The 20787-nt window shown below is 54.9% G+C and overlaps 7 protein-coding genes and 2 non-coding genes across 9 annotated transcripts; 3 read left to right on the top strand and 6 right to left on the bottom strand.

Moving 5' to 3' along the window:
• Positions 1 to 393: 393 nt before the first annotated feature.
• Positions 394 to 2341, bottom strand: UMAG_12118 (uncharacterized protein; the record flags this gene model as incomplete). The annotated part of the gene is made up of 2 exons (XM_011389183.1): positions 394 to 1861; positions 2148 to 2341. 2 exons carry the CDS (start codon positions 2339 to 2341, stop codon positions 394 to 396), a joined length of 1662 nt encoding a protein of 553 aa, XP_011387485.1.
• Positions 2342 to 3036: 695 nt separating this feature from the next.
• On the bottom strand, positions 3037 to 3141 carry UMAG_16015. Its single transcript has 2 exons — positions 3104 to 3141; positions 3037 to 3072 (listed from the first exon to the last, which is right to left on the bottom strand). It is a non-coding gene; the product is annotated as a tRNA-Pro (tRNA).
• A 354-nt stretch (positions 3142 to 3495) lies between these two features.
• UMAG_00937 (uncharacterized protein) lies at positions 3496 to 4050 on the top strand (the record flags this gene model as incomplete). Its single annotated transcript, XM_011388640.1, has 1 exon — positions 3496 to 4050. The coding sequence occupies one exon, from the start codon at positions 3496 to 3498 to the stop codon at positions 4048 to 4050; it is 555 nt and encodes a 184-aa protein (XP_011386942.1).
• A 300-nt stretch (positions 4051 to 4350) lies between these two features.
• Positions 4351 to 6234, bottom strand: UMAG_00936 (calcineurin catalytic subunit; the record flags this gene model as incomplete). Its single annotated transcript, XM_011388639.1, has 1 exon — positions 4351 to 6234. One exon carries the CDS (start codon positions 6232 to 6234, stop codon positions 4351 to 4353), a length of 1884 nt encoding a protein of 627 aa, XP_011386941.1.
• A 1560-nt stretch (positions 6235 to 7794) lies between these two features.
• Positions 7795 to 10152, bottom strand: UMAG_00935 (putative mac1p interacting protein; the record flags this gene model as incomplete). Its single annotated transcript, XM_011388638.1, has 1 exon — positions 7795 to 10152. One exon carries the CDS (start codon positions 10150 to 10152, stop codon positions 7795 to 7797), a length of 2358 nt encoding a protein of 785 aa, XP_011386940.1.
• A 1571-nt stretch (positions 10153 to 11723) lies between these two features.
• UMAG_00934 (putative 5-methyltetrahydropteroyltriglutamate-homocysteine S-methyltransferase) lies at positions 11724 to 14120 on the top strand (the record flags this gene model as incomplete). Its single annotated transcript, XM_011388637.1, has 2 exons — positions 11724 to 11728; positions 11822 to 14120. 2 exons carry the CDS (start codon positions 11724 to 11726, stop codon positions 14118 to 14120), a joined length of 2304 nt encoding a protein of 767 aa, XP_011386939.1.
• Positions 14121 to 14834: 714 nt separating this feature from the next.
• Positions 14835 to 18707, top strand: UMAG_00933 (uncharacterized protein; the record flags this gene model as incomplete). Its single annotated transcript, XM_011388636.1, has 1 exon — positions 14835 to 18707. One exon carries the CDS (start codon positions 14835 to 14837, stop codon positions 18705 to 18707), a length of 3873 nt encoding a protein of 1290 aa, XP_011386938.1.
• Positions 18708 to 18757: 50 nt separating this feature from the next.
• Positions 18758 to 20242, bottom strand: UMAG_10622 (uncharacterized protein; the record flags this gene model as incomplete). Its single annotated transcript, XM_011389053.1, has 1 exon — positions 18758 to 20242. One exon carries the CDS (start codon positions 20240 to 20242, stop codon positions 18758 to 18760), a length of 1485 nt encoding a protein of 494 aa, XP_011387355.1.
• A 238-nt stretch (positions 20243 to 20480) lies between these two features.
• UMAG_16014 lies at positions 20481 to 20584 on the bottom strand. Its single transcript has 2 exons — positions 20549 to 20584; positions 20481 to 20516 (listed from the first exon to the last, which is right to left on the bottom strand). It is a non-coding gene; the product is annotated as a tRNA-Arg (tRNA).
• Between the last annotated feature and the right edge of the window lie 203 nt (positions 20585 to 20787).

Below are 20787 nucleotides of genomic sequence, written 5' to 3'. Positions count from 1 at the left end.
CAGCGTCGAGGTGCGGTGGCAGACGAGCGCTACAAGTGCTGTGCAGTATGAGATGGAGCTAAGCAGAAGCGGTCAATGAAGCAAGAACGGACGAGCATGCCAAGCACAGCGGAGCGCACCAAGTGACAAGAAAGCAACGCGACCAAACAGAGCAGTGGCCAACGCCAGAGCACAAAGAGCAGCGGTGGCAAGAAAATCGTGAATGTGAATCGCCATACGTGAACGTGAATGCCGTGTGTGGCGACAAGCAGCAACCACAATCACGCCTTCCGAACCACGATTCACGATTCGCGAATCGTGAAATGTGAAATGAAAAAGACGAGCCATCGATACGCGTCGCACGAGAAGCATCACTTTGCGCCATTGGCGAACCAGCAACCGCCATCAACCGCCCTAGCCCTTGCCTTTGCGTCTAGCAGGCTGGTCCGCGTCGTCCATGTTGTCGTCGCACTCGGCCTCGTTCTGGATGACGAAGAACATGCTATCACAAGGAAGCCCTTCAGTGGCACGACGCATCGGGTGCGGACGAGGACGAGGCTGGCTACTCGAGCCCACTGACGACTGCACGTGTCGAGCGTATGAATAGCCAAGCGTATTGAGTTGCTTGGGGACACTAGCGTGTGCAGAAGCAAATGGGTTCTGATGATCGATGCAGCGAGGACGGAAAGTGAGACCGTTGAACGGTTGGCCGTGGTTGGCAGGCCTCGTGTGCATACCCAAGTTCTGACGCACAGCCGAGACGTCGACCCTGTAGCACACGCAGTGCGTGCGAACATGACAGGTGCAATCCACCGCACGAGCAAAGACACGCTCCGATGAACGAGCTTCAGCATCATGGCTTCGGTCGCCAACGTTGAACGAAGCGCGCCCTTCATCGCGCTCGACACGGCTGGCATGGTGTTCGCGACCGACACGGCGAAGCCACTCCTGAGCACGGTCGAAGTCGGTGACAGTGCCCTGGCGAATCAGCTCACGATCCAAGGTACGCGTCCAGTCCCCGTTGACGTCCAAGCACACGTAGCGCCTGGCGCCGAACCGGTGCTCGTGATCATGTATGGAATCAGCAGTGTCCTCGTCGTCGTCATCGTCATCAGCGCCGAGGCCAGCGTCGACATCGCGACGAGCCTGCTGATTAGGAATTGCGTCGTCCAACAATTCATCATCCCACTCGCTGTCGCCATGCATCGGCTCCTCCGGCTCCTCCGGCTCCTCCGCTTGCTCGCGCTGCGCGATCTGGTCGCGACGCTGTTCGTTGTCAGTCTTGATCTTGTTGTTGGACAAGCGCAGCTTGTGGATCGCCTCGATCAGGCTGGCCCAGATCTTCCTGAAGACCATGACCTCGCCTTTGACCTTGGCTTCGGTCTCGTCGACCGCGGATTCGATCCACGGCCACATGGACTCGAGCGACGAGGCCGGCGAGTTGGTGATGGCGCCCTGTGGCACATTGTGAGTCGCACCACGACCGGGCACGCCGTCTCTGATGGCGATGAGCGAAGCACTGAACGTGGGAGACACATAAGGCGAAGTAATCAACGTGTCCAGAGAGCTACAGTCCGGAATGTCGATGTGACCAGGAGCCGAGGCGCGGCTGATCTTGGCCAAGGATGGAAGGCTTGGTGAAGTGCTGAGAACGCTCACCGAAGACCGAGCGGGTGAAGCACGCGTGCGGATGATCTCCTTCACGAGCATACAGGGAGGAGCGGCAGCATGATCGTGAGCGGAACCATGCTGCTGTCCGTTGACAAGGATGGTAGTGAGAGGGATGGCGACAGCGTTAAGCTGAGCGCCGGTGGAGGTGGAAAAAGACATGGTCAGTGGTAGAGAAAGATCGGTTGAATGCAGATGTGAAAGACGGTGAGGACTGTTGGGGGGGGGAGAGAAAGTTTGATTGAATGCTGGTTTATGTAGGCTACATACAATCACCTACGTCACATAGCGACGCAGTCTGGGGCAGAGCGCTAGTGTGGCGGAGCAGGCAGCGTTTGAGCAAGAGCGGGGCATTCGAACAGAGGATCCATTCAGGAGCTTCACGAGCTCAATCAACTGCTCGAACCGCCAGCGCTCAAGCGGGACCAGGCGTCCGACCTGAGAAATCCAGCCAGGAGCGTCACGAACTCGAGCGCGCTGTGGGCTGGACCTTTTGGTACGCGGCCTCCTTTTCTTGATTGATTTGAAGGTCCAGCAGGCGCTTCCTCTTCTTTTCCTCCTGACGCGCCTCGTCGCGCTCAACGCCACGGTACATCACTTCGCGTTCCCTCTCCTGCATATAGTGAACACCCCAAACGGTCAACCCCGAAACGAGAACCGATGCGGCCAACGTGAATTTGGCGGGCCGAGACATGGCACCTGCAATGCGATGCTATGCAGCGTGGACCACGTTGATAGATAAAGAAACTCCGTGCTCAGACGGAATGATCCTTCGCAACGACCAAGTGCAGTTCGAGGCTGATGCGGACGATCAGGAGGGAAGGAGGAGCGGACCTGCAGGCAGAGATCAAAAGCGCGTTTAGATTTTGATCTTGACGGCGAAACCAGCGGTCAGCTCGATGCGGATTCGGACGCAGTATAAGTCCTTGAAACGCTGGTAGCGGAGAAAAGGTACCGTGAGAAAGGCACGAGCAAGGCACGGAATCGTGAGGTGGCTTGCACTCGAAGGTCCGACCTGAAACGATAGGAAGCTGCAAGTACACCTGCAGGTGATGTTGTCGTTGAAACCGACTACGATGAGGGGCAAGATCGCGGAGAGCGTCAGATTAGTTCAAACTTGGCAGCAACCGGGTTAACCAGAATCTGCAGAGTGCATATAATCGCAAGTATCAGCGAAAGGTGACCATTTACTGTGCGAGAGGTGTTGATGTGTGCAAACAACCATAAAAAAGGGTACGAGTCTCGGAAGTCGGCAATAGCCTAAGTAACAAAAGAATAGAATCATGACTTCGAAACGAATTTGAAATCGCGTAAAGTAGAGCGTCAGACAGGTTCGTCGCGTTTGGGACGCGTTTTTTTTTTCGAAAAAAAATTAGAAATAAAAAATTGGGGGCCAACCCGGAATCGAACCGGGGACCTCTGTCAACTTAGTGCAATTTCTCGAAAGAAACAAATGCCCTAAGACAGCATAATAAGCCACTATACGATTGGCCCGACCGATATGTTTTGAGACTTATAGTTGCATGTATATAGTATTCTACATTTCTGTATAAGCGAGTGATTTTTTAACCCTCCACCTTCAAAACGCACAGGGCACACAGCCTCAGGATTTGTCGTCGTTGAAGCAGATCAAATCATGAATCGTGAATGAAACCTTGATCCTAACAATCTCATTCGTGATTGTGATTCGCTCCTCCTTCCGCACCTTCTTTCGTGTAATCTAGCCTGGAACTTGGGGCTAATCCAGCATAATCGTTGACGATACCACTCGATTCGACGCATACATCGCAAGGTCCAAAGCACCACGACCCAGCTGCACCACAGTCATCAGGCAAATATTGAGTTGCAATGCCGTGGGATGATTGGCGTAAAGATTTCAACAAGAAGCTGGACGACTTTGGGGAGGATGCAAAGCAAAAGTTTCGTCAGCAGCGAGAGGCCAATGCTGCTGGCGGCTCTGGTGGTAGCAAGATTGGGTTTCAGGATCGAATGAATATGCTCAAAGGTGATAATCCGAGGTGGAATCGGGATGTCGAGTCGAGAGTGTCAGCAGCGCAAGGAGCTGAACACGCTGCGACTGTAGTACCGGAAAGGAGCCGAGTGCCTCCTGCACCACCCTCCGTGCTGAACAAGGCAAGACCACCCCCGCCGCCCTCTCGTCATTCTGGCTCAGCAGCAGCAGGAGTTGCACCACCAGCCCTTCCAGCTCGAATGCAGAACGAAGACGGTACCAATAACCCTCCCCCACCTTACCCTCCAGCAACACAAGCATATCACGAATATCCAACCAGCCAAGGCACTACATCCCATATCGAGTTCTCGCGCTTCACACAACAAGATAAGGAAGCCTTCTTCAACCTCCTCGACGAGTACTTTGACCAGAGAGAGCGTTTGTCGCGCTGAGCTTGACTACTCGCTAGCGTGGCTCCTCGACCTTTGGCCCCAACTTCTGCCATTTTGTCATGTTTATTTTCTTCTGCCTTCACCGATTTTAGTGGAAGAAGCCGTTCAGTTTCAAACTCAGCGGACGACACCCTGTTCTTACGTTCACCGTAATCATGCAAGTACGCTTGCAAAGAGGTTATAAAATACGATGCGATCAAGCCTGAAACGGAACTAAAGAACGGCTGAAACCAGAAATTGTGAAAAGAAAGGGATGATTGGGATGCGTCGGTACGCTTGAAGTTTTGGTATTGTCTGTTCTCACTTGTTGGCGAAGCGGGCTTGCGCTGGAGGATCGGTACCCTTTGGCGAGACCGGCGAGGTGATGTCATTGGCAAGCTTCTCGAGGTGCTTGTCATCTGCTGCATCCGTACCTTCGAGCGCCTCACGAATCATGCTTACGGTTGACTCCAGCGAACGGCGACGGTTTGAGGGACTCGACATGGTCGTTCCCAGACTGCTTGTCCTCGAGTGTCCACGGCGGTGACCACCAGCAATGGGCGAGCTTGGCGTGGCAGGCGATGCCGGGCTGCCCGGGGAAGCCATGTCTTCGAAAGCGGGCGACGAGACACGTGCTCCTTCGGCAGGTGAAGCAGGTCCAGCCTCGTCGGCGTCGATCAAGTCGGGGGGCAGACGCTCGTTCTCAATGTCTACCTTTCGAGCATCGTCGAAATTGGCAATGGCGTCCTTGGCAGCCTCGGAGCTGAGCACCAACGAGCCGTACGGCAGCTTGGCGGTCTGGGATGACTTGAGCTCTGATACGCGTTCGGCCTCCTCACGCAACAGGGCAAAGACACGAGACATACGGCCCACAGCGAGGATCTTGTTCTTGATGAGCGTTCTGCGCTCGGCGGTCTCTTCTTCAGCTGCAGAAGTGGGTGTGGTGGGGATCTCGTCCTCCTCTTCCTCCTCCTCGAGCTCCTCTTTGCTGCAGACGTTGAGAATGGCAATGAGCATGTCGGTGATCTTTTCACCGACGAATGGCAAACTCCATGTGAAGACGTCCATGAAGTTGGGTAGCCAGTAAGGATGTGGGGTGCAGTTGAATTGGCGAATGTTCATGACGTTGTTTTCGTACTTGAGGACGGCGGCCTTGTTGTTGTAGACGTCGAGGTAGTTGGGTGCTGAGAAGATTGTCATGACCGAGGGAAAGCCTGTGGTCTTTGTTTTGCGGTACATGCGATATCCGGCGTCTTGGGCTTCGTGCGCTCGGATGATGGACAGTAGCTGATTGCGCTCGAGGAATTGACAGGCAGCGTTGTAGGTGAAGAAGTAAGAGCAACCTCGGACGTGGTTGTGGATGAAGCTCTCGTTGGTCTTCTCAGAGCCAAAGTCCTCGAGTGGATCAGCCCAGAGAATGTCGCACATGAGACCATGTGTAGGCGGCTCGCGGAAGCGGTCGATGCTGCGAAGATCGTCGAGGGTCTGGAGCTCGGGAGAGAGACCGCCGTGGATACAGAGGAACTGCTTGTTCATGACAGCGGCAAGCGGCAGTGTACAAAACGACTCCATGCAAAGGTCGTAAATTTCCTCGGAATACTTGTGCTTGCACTCGAGCTTGAAGGTGAAGTAGTCGGTCAGATGGCGACATTCGTGATTGCCACGAAGGAGGAAGAGCGTATCCGGATACCAGATCTTCAAAGCCCAGAGGTAGAGGACGCACTCGATCGAAAAGTAGCCGCGGTCGACGTAGTCTCCCAAGAAGAGATAACGGGTATCGGCGGGGTTGCCACCCACTTCAAAGAGCTTCATGAGGTCATAATACTGTCCGTGAATATCACCGCAAACGGTGATGGGTGCATCGACTTCGAGCAGATTGGGTTCCTGACGTAAAATCTCGGTGGCTCTTGTGAGAATGAAGCGAGCCTGATCATCGGTCAGACGACCCTCACGGTAGAAATGATTCTTGAGGAAGGCAATGTCTGGTTTGGAGGGGTCTTTGGCGCTGAAGAACTGTTCATCGGTGGGCTTCTGGAATGCAGGTGCCTGCACATCTTTGATGACACGCTCCTGCGTACTGACCTGGGCTCCATCATCAGTGGTGTGAATGGTGAAATCAATCTCGGGGGGTGCGGGCTTGTTGGTGATTTGGCCGATGGCCTTGACAAGCCTCTGCTGCCTGTCGACCTGCGCAGGGGTAGTCATTGTCTGAGAAGAGCGATTCAGGCGCTCGCCTAGCGCTCAGAAGGAAGGGAAGGGAGTGTGAAAGCTGCCTAACGACAGCGTTTCGAGGAAAGCCAGGAGTGTCCAGCCTTGAAAATATGATGAGAGTAGGGGGAGAGCCGAAGCACGCAGGTTGGCAAGAAAGAAAACGAGAATGGACAGAAACGAGCAGATCAGATAGAGCAAGGGTCAAGGGTCAGCGCGATGCTCACTCTAGAAAGGTGCTGTAGAACCCAGCATACAGCTGGCAATGTCTCCGAAATCGAGGGCGGGTTGGCGAAAGAGACCTACCTTTCGCGCGCTAGAAAGCAGTAAAAGATGGTGAGCAAGAGAGATCCGTGATAGTCGTAGCACTAGATAGCCCACGGAGCACTAGATAGGTCACGGAAGGAGCGGTGACCTGATGAGGTAGGCCGACGGGGTATGGAGCAAGCCTTGCAGTACGGTAAGGAGCTGATGAAATTCGTGCTGCGCAGAAGTATGAGAGTGTCGGGGCGAGCTAGGGTTGTTCAGATGGCGGTACGACGAAAACGAGAGTCACGAGTCCTGGAAGGTGTTACCAGAAGCAAGCAGTCAGAGTGATGCATGGCATTTTGGACTTGCACGAGGCTACAATGCTCACGACTTTGTCTCACTCACTCACGACTCAAGCGAAAGGAAAGTCGAGCTGGCAAGTCCCCAAGTCACAAGCGTGAAGTCGTGAGTTGTCACGAGTGTGTGTGTGTGTGTTCGTTGATGTGCTTCGAGCGCTGAGCGCGAGCCTCGGAAATAAAACTGCGGTTGTGTGTGGTTTTCTCGTTTCCAAGCCCTTGCTGAACTCTGTGACTGATTTTTCGTGATTTTGGCGCGCTGCAGATCCAGAGCTGTAAGCAGGTTCAATCACGAATCACGAATATCACGAATTCATGATTGCGGTGGATACCTGACTAAATCTCGAAAATCGTAAAGATATCACGAATCGTGAATGCACGTCCTCGTGTGGCCAAAAGTCGAGCCACGCCTTGGAAGGATTCACTACACAGAAGCTTGGGGCGCGCGTGCGCTGTCACAAAATTCACGACTCATACACATGCACGCAGCGGTCGAATCGCGTCGCTTGTATTCAAACCGTACTCTCACAGACATCAGCAGGGTCGCACGGTGAGTTGACCGTCCCAAGCGTATCATCCTTGCTCAGTGTTTTCCCTTCTCCGCCTAAACTCCTATTGGTAGTTGATGCAGACACTCTTGTAGGTGGGATCCTTGAACCCTTCTTGGAGGCAAGTCTTTGGCATCTTCTGCGTGTGGGCTCTTGCTTCTCGAGACGAGTTGGAGCTTTGACAGACTGCTGGCACGCTTGTCTGCCTGCCGACTAGCGAAACAAGTGGATTTGAGCATCTTTAGCGATGTTCTTTCTTACTGCACGATGTTTTACCTGCGCTGCCCTGGCCTTCTATCTTCATGAGCGATTCGAGCTCTCATGTGTTACAAATCTACGACTGTTGATGCTAAGATGCGATACGAATTTGCTACACAGAAACGACGGGGCGGAGAGACAGGCTCTTACGTGGAAGCATTTGGTGCCACTGCGGACGCCAGCGCCTTCTTCTCGTAGCTTCCTTCACCGCCGTGCTCGAATGCTTGGGCGATGAGCTGCGACACGGCGCCCAGGTAGCCGTCGTTGGGCTCATTGCGGAAGAAAAACAGCAGCGACTCGCTCAGACGCAATATTTCGTCCTTAGTCAGAGATGGCCGGCCCTCCGAGTGCAGTTCAAAGAACCACTGGATGTTGGCCATCACGTCGTCCTGATTAAACATGATGGCATCCAACCCGCTTACAATGTCCTGCAACGAGAGCGTGCCGCGCTTCTCCTTGTCCCAAAATCGAAATAGACGCGCAACCGTCTCGTGCTCTGGCACACGTCTCTCTACTCGCTCTTGGAAGCCGTTGGAGACTATGTACTCGTCTCGTGCCCACGTCGCAACCTCACCCAAGAAAAGCCGGAAGGTCTTGAGATCGATCCGCATCTCCTTGTAGTCGTTGAGCGCCTCTTCACTGCTCTCCTTGCTCATCTCGCGTGCAAGCGCCTTCTCCATTACCTCTTTGGGATCGTTGGCTACAATGCCGGCATTCGGATTGACTTTGGCGTCGCTTACCGCTCCCGGTGCGTGCCTTGCACGATAGATAGATTCCACCACTTGGTCGTAGATGAGCCCGATCTGCTCCTTGGAAAATCGGCCGTGATTCTTGAGGTTGCGGATAGCGCTACGCTTGGCAAACATCTCGATCTCTTGCACAATTTCTTGTCGGAATCGCCGACGCTCGCTTGCAATCGTCTCGTCCGTGATGATACCAAATTCGCGGAAGGCGACCACCAGCAGCTCCTGAAAGTTGGTGATCTGTCGGTGACGCGGGTTGGTGCTGTTCGGGTGCGCGCTGTCTCCCAGCGACCGGAAGTAGTTCTTGATTAGATTGATGAAGGCGCCATCGTCGGTCACCTGGAGAAGCTCTTCGCCGTTGATTTTGAGGATGGCAAGTCCCACCTGGAAGAGCACCTTGGGCCCCATGGCCATGAAGCAGTCAACGATGCGGAAGGCAAAGATCATGGGCATCGAGTTGATGTACAGCGATAGAAACCAAGGCAGTGACGCTACACTCAGCTGTATATCAGTCTTGACAAAGTGTTCGTGAATCATGGGTAAGGTACGCTGCACCAGATTTTCGAATACTTTTTGGTCGAGCAGCGTGCCAGACATGGATTGTGTGTAATAGCCCGGCAGCAGCCGCTCGCAGAGCGTGTCGAGCAACCAGAAGCACTGCTCCTCGCTCATGTAGATCAGAATGGCAGCCACCACAATGTTCATCGCCTGGCAGTAACCAAGCTCCGGATTCTTCCAGCTGTACGCTACCAAGACTCGACGTAGTGTTTCGATGCCTTCAGGCGTCTGGTACGCCGGGTATTCTGGCAGACTGCGATTGAGGTCCTTTTCGATCTCCTCGGTGCTTGTGCTGGTGATGCCTTCGTATCGTTTGAGAATGGCTTGGTACTCGCCAGCATGCGCGAATCGGTTGTAGATGGATCCACTCGTGAGCTCCCAGATCTCTCCGCGGAGACGATTGGGCAGACCCACTTGAACCAGTCGCAGGAATTGTGGATATCGTAGCAGTGTAAGGTTACGACCGTGCGCCAGAATGTAGTCTCGCCAAAGCTTGAGCTTGCTCTTTTCCCGCAGCTTGCGAGCATCGCCTGGAAAGCCAAATGTTGCACCCAGCCCCGCTTGATACTTTAGAGGTTCTTTGTCCGCAGACGCTTGTGCTAAGGCTATCGCAGCTGCACCAGCGGAAGTGTCGGTAGAAGGATCCTCTGTCTCGGATGCTGGCGTGAGAGAGGAATCCGTGACGGCTCGCTTGCCCTTTGGATCTGAAAGATCGTCTGAGATGAGAAACTCGCTGTAGCAGCCTGCTAGGAAAGGCTTGAGAAGCTTCATGTTGCCTAGTTGTGCGCGGAGCTGGTCGCGCAGAATAGCACAAAAGTGCTCACAGGTAGGACGTAGCGCATTGAGCTGAAGGATAATCTTCATTCCATGCCACACGACAATGCTGAGAGCAAACACAGTGCCTTTGGTGTTGAGACGTTCGACTCGGCGGACACACCAGAGTGGAAGGTTCATCCGGCAGCTGCGGCCACGGTCACCCTGGCTTGCAAAGCAAAGAAAGGATTGAGTGAGCGTCAATCGTCCTGCATAGACCTGATCCTCCTGCAGGCCATCCTTGGTGGCCGCCGACAGTGACAGCACCGACGAAGTGATCTCCGCATCTGCGATAGGCGATTCGCCCGCGGGAAGAGAGAAGGCGTGAGCGAAGAGCTGGGACCGAGTTGGAGAGCGGTAGTCACGCAACGAGTGCGCTATGGTCGACATTATGGCCTAGTCGTGTCAGTGCAATGCGAAATAGGGATGTGGTGCGAGAACAGTTTGGCGTGATGGAGCATACGAGTGGGAAGTGGCGTTCTAGCTCAGTCACAGTTTGACACGCAGTGACCAGCCAAGACGTCAAGGAGCGTCAATCACGAATCGTGAATGCACGGACAACAGGTGTCGAAATTGAAATTGAAATCGCGTCTTTGCCAGGGTCTAACACAACATGACGTTACTCGTGACCTCAAGGCACGAGGCTCAACGACTCACGACTCGTGACTCACGACTGCCTACACGCAGCAGCTGTGCCTCCATTCGTGATTGTTAGACGCTCTATTCCAACAACAGCAGCATTTTTCCATGTTCGGTCCTGAGTTTGCTCATGACTCGACAAGTTGAACAGGGACATAAACGTGCACGAGAGGCTGCCAACGCACGCTGACCCAGACACCTGAGTCGAACGTCGCTGCGCTGTTCAGGCAACAAGCTGATCTGTGATGCATACGGGCAGCCCTATTACTACACCTCGAGATGGCACGACCAGCGGTCCCCATCGTAGTGATGATGGCAACAGGAGCCTCAGCAAAGACTTCGAACAGAAGAGAGGGGAAGAGCTTCTGTACGTGCAGATTCACTTCACGATTCGTACGTGAATGAGAGAGAGGGTTTCGGACCAATCAACGATTGCAGTCACGAGTGATTCACAATTGTCCTATCATAGCAAAGTGTGAATGATCCGCGCGGCGCTGCAGACATGGAGCCGTCTCGACCAACCAGAACGTTTGAAAAGATCAGATGCGATGCAAAAACCTGGGGCGCACACTCGTGACTGACTCGAATTGGTTGGGCCATCACGCCTTTTGGACGGGAGCTGCAGGGCTGGTTGGCAGACGACACCTTCCTAAGTCACAGAGAGTCACGGTCACAGTCTCAGTGTACCCTGAAACGCTTGAGATTCCGTCAAGGCCAAAGAAAGGCAGCCACAACGCGAGCGCAGCAGAACTCACAAGAAAAAAAATTGAGACAGGCACGTTGGCAGAGGAAAAGCTAGCTGGAAGAAAAGACGACAGCAAACAGAAAAGTGAAAAATCTGCTCACTTGTCGATTGGATGAAAACGTGCGGTTACGAAGAGCACGCATTTGCTCTGCCTCAACGCACGACAGCCCATTTAGGTTGCTCGCTTGGGCCAACAGCCGCTGTTCTTTTTCTGCCTACCAGAGTGGCGACTGTGCAGCTGCCCAACGTCTACCGCACGCCCTCATTCGCCTACAGGTTAGAAGAACGCAGGATTTCCTTCCTGACCGGGCCCTAGCACGACACCACATAGAAGTGATGGTTCGCACGCTCGCCAATTCCTATTTCTTCTTCCTGGCGCAAGTACCCCTTCCTTCTTCCCTTCCTCCTACATCATCCATCCCACCCAACCACCATCCTCCATCTCCGCTTCTTTCTCACTTCTTGCTCGTATCCACGACCCGAGAAGTTTGTTCACTGTCGTCTGAATCCTCTGTTCTAGACGTCTCTCGCTATCATTCCCTTTCCCTTATTCGTTCGTTCCTCTCATATATTTAAAATGGCGTAAGTACCAACCGCACATGGCTCATCATGATCGTGTCATTGATTTCAAGACAATTCGCTGATTATTTCTATTCTCCCTCTCGACACTCACAGTACTTCCGCCGTCCTCGGTTACCCCCGCATTGGTCCTCAGCGTGAGGTCAAGAAGGCTCTTGAGGCCTACTGGGGAGGTAAGTCTTCCCAGGAGGAGCTCCTCAAGGTCGCCAAGGAGCAGCGTCTCCAGACCTACAAGTTCATCAAGGATGCTGGTGTCGATGTTGTGCCCACCGGTACCTTCTCGCTCTACGACCACGTCCTGGACGCCTCCAACACCTTCAACCTTATTCCAGAGAACTACGCCAAGTCTGGCCTTGATGCTCTCGACACCTACTTCGCCATGGCCCGTGGCCACCAGAAGAACGGTGTCGACCTTCCCGCCACCGAAATGCAGAAGTGGTTCGACTCGAACTACCACTACCTCGTCCCCGAACTGAGCGAGTCCACCGAGTTCAAGATTAACAACACCAAGCCCATCGACGACTTTGTTGAGGCCAAGGAGGCCGGCTACAACGCCCGCCCCGTCCTCGTCGGTCCCGTCACCCTCCTCGCCCTTGGTAAGCCCGGCAAGGACGCCAAGGACGCCGAGCTCGACCCCGTCTCGCTCCTCAGCAAGCTTGCCCCCGTCTACGGTGAATTGCTCGCCAAACTCGGCGAGGCCGGTGCCGAGTGGGTCCAGATTGATGAGCCCGTCCTCGTTCTTGACCGTGCCCAGCAGTACGCCGCCGAGTTCAAGGCCGCCTACGAGACCATCGCTCAGGCTGCCCCCTCGGTCAAGATCATGATTGCTACCTACTTCAACAAGCTCGAGTCCAACCTCGAGATCGTCAAGACCCTCCCCGTCGCTGGTCTCCACATCGATCTTGACCGTGCTCCTGAGCAGCTCGACGAGGTCCTCGCCGCCTTCGTTAACACCAAGCACGTCGTCTCGCTCGGTCTCGTCTCCGGCCGTAACATCTGGAAAACTGACCTCAGCGCTGCCCTCAAGATTGCCCAGAAGGCCGTCGAGAAGCTCGGCGACGCTTCGCGTGTTCAGATTGCTTCTTCGTCCTCGCTCCTCCACACCCCCATCACCATCGCCAACGAGAAGAAGCTGAGCGCTGAGGTGCTCGACTGGTTCTCGTTCGCCAACGAGAAGTGTGCTGAGATTGCCACCCTCGCTGCTGCTCTCCGCGACCCAAGCTCGGCCGCCGACGCTCTCGCCGTCAACGAGAAGAGCATCAAGGCCCGTCGCGACTTTGAGAAGAACTCTGACCCCGCCGTTCGTGAACGCGTTGCCAACATCAAGGAGGAGGACCTCGCCCGCAAGTCGCCTTTCAACGTGCGAAAGGAGGTTCAGAAGGAGCACCTTGCGCTCCCCATCTTCCCCACCACCACCATCGGCTCTTTCCCCCAGACCAAGGAGATCCGTCAGTACCGTGCGCGTTTCAACAAGTCCGAGATCACCAAGGAGGAGTACGAAAAGTTCCTCGAAGACGAGATCAAGATGGTCGTCGAGAAGCAGGAGGCCCTCAACCTCGACGTGCTCGTTCACGGTGAGCCCGAGCGTAACGACATGGTCCAGTACTTCGGTGAGCTGCTCGACGGTTTCGTCTTCACCCAGAACGCCTGGGTCCAGTCGTTCGGTTCGCGATACGTTCGTCCCCCCGTTGTCGTCTCGGACGTCAGCCGTCCTGCTCCCATGACTGTGCGCTGGTCGTCGTACGCTCAGAGCCTCACCAAGAAGCCCATGAAGGGTATGCTTACTGGTCCCGTCACCATCCTCAACTGGTCGTTCCCTCGTGCCGACATCAGCAAGGAGGTACAGTCCAAGCAGATCGCCCTCGCCCTCCGCGACGAGGTCATCGACCTCGAGAAGGCCGGTGTTCGTGCCGTTCAGGTCGACGAGCCCGCCATTCGTGAGGGTCTGCCGCTCCGCCAGAAGGACTGGGCTGGTTACCTGCGATGGGCTGTCGACTCGTTCCGTCTCTCCACTTCGGGTTGCTCGGACGCCATGAACATCGCCTCGCACTTCTGCTACTCGGACTTCTCGCTCATTATGAAGTCGATCATCGAGCTCGATGCCGATATGATCTCGATTGAGCACTCCAAGTCCGGTGAGCACCTTCTCGGTGCCTTCAAGAAGGTTGGCTACCCCTCGCACATTGGCCCTGGTGTCTTTGACATCCACTCGCCCCGTGTGCCCAGCAAGGACGAGATGGTGGGCCGCATCAAGGCCATGGCCGAGGTGCTTCCCAAGGACTCGATCTGGGTCAACCCCGACTGTGGTCTCAAGACCCGAACCTGGGAGGAGTGCACTGCCCAGCTCACCAACATGGTTGCTGCCGCTGAGGAGTGCCGCCAGACCCTTGCTTAAAATTCTCTTTCCATATCACCCCAGCTTGAACAAGCTCTTCTCGTGCCCATGGATCCAGCATCAACTGCTTTGGTCTACGCCGAGTGCAGCTCTATCCCCTCCCATCTCCCACTAGTATGAGTTTATGGTCTCCCTCTATTGTCGTCATTGTCTTTTTCTTTCTCTCTCCTCGCATCTGTTTCTCGTATTCCACCTCTGTATTCTGTAAGCATTCAACATGATATCCCGCCTCAAAAGCATTCAACATGATCCTAGCAATTCCAGATTTCAACATGGATAATGCCATCTACAAGCCTGATTTAACTCGTGCGTGAAGGAAACTAGTTATGAACGATGACATGTGTTTGGCCGCTTTCGGCGGCTCGCACTCGTGACTGTGACTTGTGACTTAACTTTAATTTCCTTGAACTTGATTATGTCAGCAAGAGGCGCGTCCTTGTGATTATTCGGAAAGTGACACTTTTCTGGAAAATCACATGCATTTAGCATTCGTGATTCGGCAGACACACACATGCACAGGGCACACAAGCGTGGCCAGCCTGTGTTGGTTCACACGCATGCACTGCAGCGCACAGCCTAGTTATCACAGTACAAGCCTGTACTTGGACTTCAGCGGTGAAATACAGAGAGACCGTAGATAGCTCGATTTGTTCTTCTCGGAACACGCTCATCATCAACATACAACGCAAGATCCAGGTTTACGAACTAGTCAAGATGTCCGACCCCAGTGACCCCAACGAGTCAGCTCTCATCCACGAGGCCTCGCACGAAAACTCCATAGATCACGATCAGCCAGAAGACACATCTGCTGCGGGCGATAGATCTGTGGATGACGTCGTTGCAGAAAGCGATAGAACGTCGTCCGAAAAGGAGGGCGGGGAGCTCGTTGATGAAGAACATCTCGACAACGATCGCGAAGATCACGAAACCCACAAAGACGAAGCTGAGAAGAGCGAAAACATCGATGTCGAGCCGGTCAGCCCCACAGTGTCCAAAGTCTCAGCACCATCGACCCCTTCTTCCGCCGCTGCTCGTGCTACCGGTACTCCAAAGACCAGCACAACTGTGTCAGCTGCAACTCGAAGGGCTGTCGGCGGTGCTCGACCGTCCGTAACAGGCACGACAACGGGTCGAACAGCGCTCCCCGCAGTTCCAGCCGGCGCTGCACGTACAGGCGTCGCAGGACGTCCTATCGTCACTTCCGCTCGCGGAGCTACAGCTACGGCCGCTTCGAGAACCGGCGCTACTAGTGCTCGTCCAGGCGCAATGGGTCGAACGAGCTTAGCGCCCGGTAGTTCCGCTAGTACCGGTAACACCGCTGCTCGTCCAGGTGTAGCGGGTCGTACTAGCCTGGCACCAGGCAGTGCCACTAGTGCTGGTATCGCCGCGGCCCGTCCAGCTGCGGCCGCAGCCAGATCATCCACAGCAAGCACAGCAGCCACTGCAGTCCGGCCTGTGCCCGCCTCCACATCCGCAGCTGCGGGACGACGTGTTCCTGCTGTGCCTTCGTCGCCAGCTGCAAGCACAACCAGTGCCACAGGGGTGCGTCGAGCTGCTGGGGTAGCTTCTGCTGCTCCTCCAGCTGCCAGCACAGCTCCAGTACGTAAGGTTGTTGGGGTCGTGCCTGCTGCTGCCTCGTCCACGACAGCGGCTCGAAGGCCTCCTGTCTCGTCAACTGCAGGTGCAGTTGCCGCTTCTCTCACGACAAAAAGAGCATCGGTTGCCGGATCAAGCTCATCGTCGAGTGGAGGGCCTGCTGCAGGGACCGCTGCTGCTCGACGCGCATCTGTGACGAGCAATAGTGCAAGCGCTACTGGTACAACCGCGCGCCAAGTTTCGGCAGCTCGACCCAGCCTGGCTGCGTCAGCACGACCAGGTGCTGTCTCTGCGACAGCGTCTACTGTTGCTAGGAAGAGCCTTGCTCCAGTCGGATCCACAACGACTGCCTCCGTCAAAGATCTGCAAGACAAGGTTGCCAAGTTGGAGGCGGAGCTAGCCGAGCAGAGCGACCAGTTGGATTCGCTCAAATCCGATCTCGAGACCAAGGACGAAGAGCTGCAAGCCAAGACGGTGAGCCTCTCTGCTGCCGAGGCCAAACTTGCTGATGCAAAGGAGTCTGCGGCGAAGTCAGAGGAGCAGTCCGGCCCAGCCTCATTCGACCGGGTCAAAGAGCTGGAAGCTGAGGTAGAGCGGCTTCGAACCCAAACCGGCTCGTCCGATGAGCAGCGCGCCAATCAAACCTCTCAACACAATAGTGCTATTAGCGAGAAGGAAGAGCTCATTGCCACTGCACACAGCAAGATTGACGACCTCGAGGCCCAGCTAAGCGAGGCTCGTTCCGCTCTCGAAAACGCTTCATCTGCACGAGATGCAAGTGCAAAGGTATCGGACCCAAACGAATCCGAGGTTGTGGCAGCCCTCCAGCAGCAACTCACTGAAAGTCTCAAACGAATCGAGGAACATCAGATCAGTGCAAAGCAAGCGCATGATGAGACCCTGTCCGCCAACAAAGCTATTGCCGAACTGGAGCAACGCGTTCAGCAGTTGACTTTGGACCATGAGCAGAAGGCCGCGGCCGGTGATTCTCAACTTACAGAACAGCGCCAGGCTCACGAATCTTTGGTCAAAGAGGCCAACGACAAAGCATCCGCCTTGACGTCTCAGAACAAAAGGCTCCAGGCTGAGCTCGATGAACTGAAGTCTCAGCTTCTCGAAGCTCAGAATAAGGTCACCAAAGCAAGCGCAACCGACGAAGAGGTCAATTCGGCCTTGGCTGAGAAGGAAGCGCAGGTGGACTCTCTAGAACAGAGTCTTCAAGCTTTGCAAGGAAAGTTCGCTGAGCTACAAGCTGTTGAAGCAGAGCTGCAAAAGCAAGTCTCGACGCTCGCGGAAAGAGAGCAACGCATTAAAGATTTAGAAGATCAAATGGAGGCCGATTCTTCCGCATTCGAAACCAGACTCGTTGAGGCCGTCGCTGCTGCTGAAGCTGCAGCCCTCGCCAAAGCTCAGTATGAACACCAGCAAGAGCGAGCTTCTGTAGACTCGCAGCACGGTGAAGCGCTCTCCAAAGCGATCGAGCAGGCTCGAACGGAAGCAGAGCAAAAACATGCGGCCATCCTCGAAGATGCTGTTAACAGCGCTCGGCGTGAGCTGTCGGCTGAGCATGCAAAAACGCTCGAACGTGAGCTCGAGCAAGCTAACGCCAAACATGCTGAACAGAAGGAGAGCGAGCTCGAAGCCGCTCGACGCGATGCCGAGGAGCAGGTCCGTATTGCTCTGCAGAAGGAACACCAGGCGGCTTTGAAAGAGGCACAAGCTTCAGATGCCTCTCGACATGCTGAGGAGCTCTCCGCGTTGGCCACTGCACACGAGACTACTCTCTCGCAAACTCGTGAGCAGCACGCTTTGGAGCTCTCGTCTCGTCACGATGAAGCCGAGGAGCGCCTCAAACAAATGCAGCAAAACCTGGAACAGGTGAAAGCCGAACTCGCGTCTCAAGAGTCAAAGTATGCTGCTCAGGTTGCCGAGATCAAGGCCGAGCATGATCAAAAGGTGAAGGATGCCTTTGAACAGGCACGTGCCGAAGCGGGAAAGCATCACTCAACCGAACTTCAAGGTCTCAAGGAGCAATCGGCCAAGACGCTCGAACAAATTCGCAAATCGCACGCTGATGAGCTCAAGGACATGCAGACGGTGCATGCCGCAGCTCTCCAGGAAGCGGACGAGCGGCACGCGAGCGAACTGAAACGTGTGCAGCTAGAACTCAACGCGGCGCAGGGCGACCTGAAGAGGACTAAGGACTCGCTTGCACAGCTCCAAACCGGAAAAGAGGCCGCCGACGCCCGCATTCAATCGCTGCAGGCTGAGCTTGCTTCCGCCTCAGACCAAGCCAAGCAGGATGCCTTGGACTCAAGTGCTGTGAAATCCTCCGAGACAGCGGCGCTCCGAACGAAGATCGAGCAGCTGGAGCAGGAGCTCTCAGACATGCGCAACGCTCACGATCAGTCGCAGACGGCCTTTGTCGAGCAATTTGAGGCTATCTCGAACCAACACGAGGCCGATAAGAAGGCTTTGGTCGAGAAACACGTTGACGAGGTCAAGCAGCTCACAAAACAGCACGAAGAAGCATTCGTGCCGCTCCGAGAGAGGCAGTTGGAGGACATGGATAAGCTCATGGATCTGCAAGACAAGCTTGACGAGGCGGTGCGGGCACGCGATGCCGCCGCTAAGGAGCTAGCTCTGATGAGGTCCACGGGAGCAAGCGCCACTCCTACCACTGCAGCGAATTTGCTTGAGGGACAGGGTAACGAGAACCAGACGATGAGCGATCTGGAGCGACTCCACGCTGCGCACACCGAGAAGGTCGCTATGCTTTCGAATCAGCATCACGAGCAGCTCGAGCAGATCTTGGCCGAACGCCGCGCCGAACGTGATGAGCTGGAACACTGTCGTCGCGATCTGCAGAACGCCAAGCAAGAGGTCAAGTTCCTCACTCAGGAACAAGAAGAGGTCGACAAGCTCAAGCAAGAGATTGGAGAATTGGAAGAGCGACTGAAACAGGCGTTGGCCAGCGCTGCTGCAGCTTGATCTTTTGTCTTGAACGATCAGGAACTGCGATGTTGATTTCGAATGCTAGATTATGATTGACTGGAGTACAAGTACAAAGATAGATGAATGCGAACTACGTTTTCGACTGCGTCCTTGGCGAGAGGTTGGATTGAGGCGACGTTGCGAAAAGTGCACCAGGTGCCTGAGCAAGTTTGGTTGTAAGTGGCGATGTAGTCTGGGTGCGATTTCGAGAGGTTGTGTTCGCGTATGAGGAGGGTATGAACGATCTTCTTGATCGTGTTGCGGTTGACCTTTTCGATGTTGGTAGAATCGTTGGCGGGCGAGGTGGAGGACCTGGCAAGTGCAGTCTTGGTGAGCGCGAGGAAAGGTTCAGGCGAGGCAGAATCCACCTTGATCGGTTCCACGTCAAGCAGGTTGCTGCGACCTTGCGGCTGTTGCAGCAGAGCTCGAACCGGTTGCTTGCCGAGGTTGAGGCGGGGCAGGTCTGAAAGGATGCGATCTGCTCGATGCCTGATTGCTCTCGTAGGTGAAACAGCGCTGGCATCCTTCGGGTCGCTGCTAAGCTGGCTGTCGGCGACTTGGCGACTGGAACTGTTATGGTGTTCCTCGTTGCGCTGACCTGGTGAAGGTGTACCGACAGCGGGGAGCGAGAGCGCACTTGAAGTTGTCACAGGTGATGCCGCTCTGTGACGCTGTGTATGGCTGGGTTTTCGCTTCGATCGAGCTTGAAGCAGTGCCGAGATAGATCCACGAGGAAGCGGATCGTCAGGACGCGGACCGGCACTCGTCGATCTTGCTGCCACACCGCCAAACGCCGGAAGCGAAAGCCCTGCTTGGCTGAACACGTCGTGCAGGGTCTGCGACCCAACGCTGGGTTGTCGATGAAAGCTTCGCGATCTGCTTAGCTCCTTGCTTGCGAGACTTGTGTCCGTCCTACGCGTCTGAACTGCTACCCTCCGACCCAGCACAAGGCGAACTGGCATCACGTCAATAGACGGCCCCGTGTCTTCCGTTGCAGAGACTGGCTGTGCAAAGATAGCATATTCGGAATGGCCGGTGGTAGAATATGCAAATGAATCCGCTGCGCAAGCACTGTCTGAAGAAGCGAGCAGAGAAGGTTGAAGCGAAACCATGACCACCTGTGTGGACCGTTGTTGACCCGCATCCTGGACAAAGTCGGCATCGAAGCAAAAGATGCGTTGAAAGAAGCTCCATGTCGCCGATTCTCGTGGATCAATGTACACACGCACCTCCCCGCTCGCGATCCAGTGCATCTGCTTTTGACTCGTCGCTCCTACCACGAGAGCGGAACCTCGATCGTCTGTCACGGCAGAAACGTGAAGTGGCTGGTTCCGCAGCATCTCGAGGGCCAAGCACAGGTCGGCTTCCGCCTCGTGCATGTTGGCATGAACATGATTGTGAGCAGCTGCAATAGCTCTGGCGAAAGGGTTGGCGTAAGAGACGATAGCAATCCCTGGTAGCCGCGTACCGTCGATAAGCACCAGCTCGCTTCGCCAGAGAAGCCGCGCTTTGGCATCAGGTCGCTTCGCCATAGCAGCCAGGCTTCGGCTTCGGCTTCGGCTTAGGCTCTAGCTTCTGCTGCCGTTCTACCAGTGGCATTTCCACTGTGCCGCCAGTGAGTTGAGTAGATGTGTGTGTCTATCCGTCGGGAGAAAGAGGGATAGGGGTCGGCTGACAAGGCGCATGACGCGACCCACAAAAAGAAGTCGCGAGTGAGATGGTAACGATTGTGTCAGTTATCCTGTCGCAACATGACGATATAAAAATGAAAGAGTCCTACGGGGATTGAACCCGCGACCTGCAGAATACACGTCCGACGAACGTTACTTCAGAATCAACCGAAGTCTGCCGCTCTACTGCTGAGCTAAAGACCCTGGCTATTGAAGTTCTGAAGCATTAAACACAATATAGATTTTCTGAAGCTCAACCTTCATCTGATGTACTTTCACGACTTAGTCGCGACGCGGCGCGTAAGCCCCGTGTGAGGTTGTGAGTGTTGCGTTTTGGGGGAAAAACTCACCAAGGAAACTAAGCACAGGTTGATAGCTACAGACCATCCTAAATGCATGCATGACGT

This window comes from Mycosarcoma maydis, chromosome 2 (genome assembly GCF_000328475.2).
Source record: "Mycosarcoma maydis chromosome 2, whole genome shotgun sequence".
Lineage (NCBI taxonomy): Eukaryota > Fungi > Basidiomycota > Ustilaginomycetes > Ustilaginales > Mycosarcoma > Mycosarcoma maydis.
The sequence above is the reverse complement of the archived record's forward strand: the minus strand, read 5'-3'. Positions and strand labels throughout refer to the sequence as shown.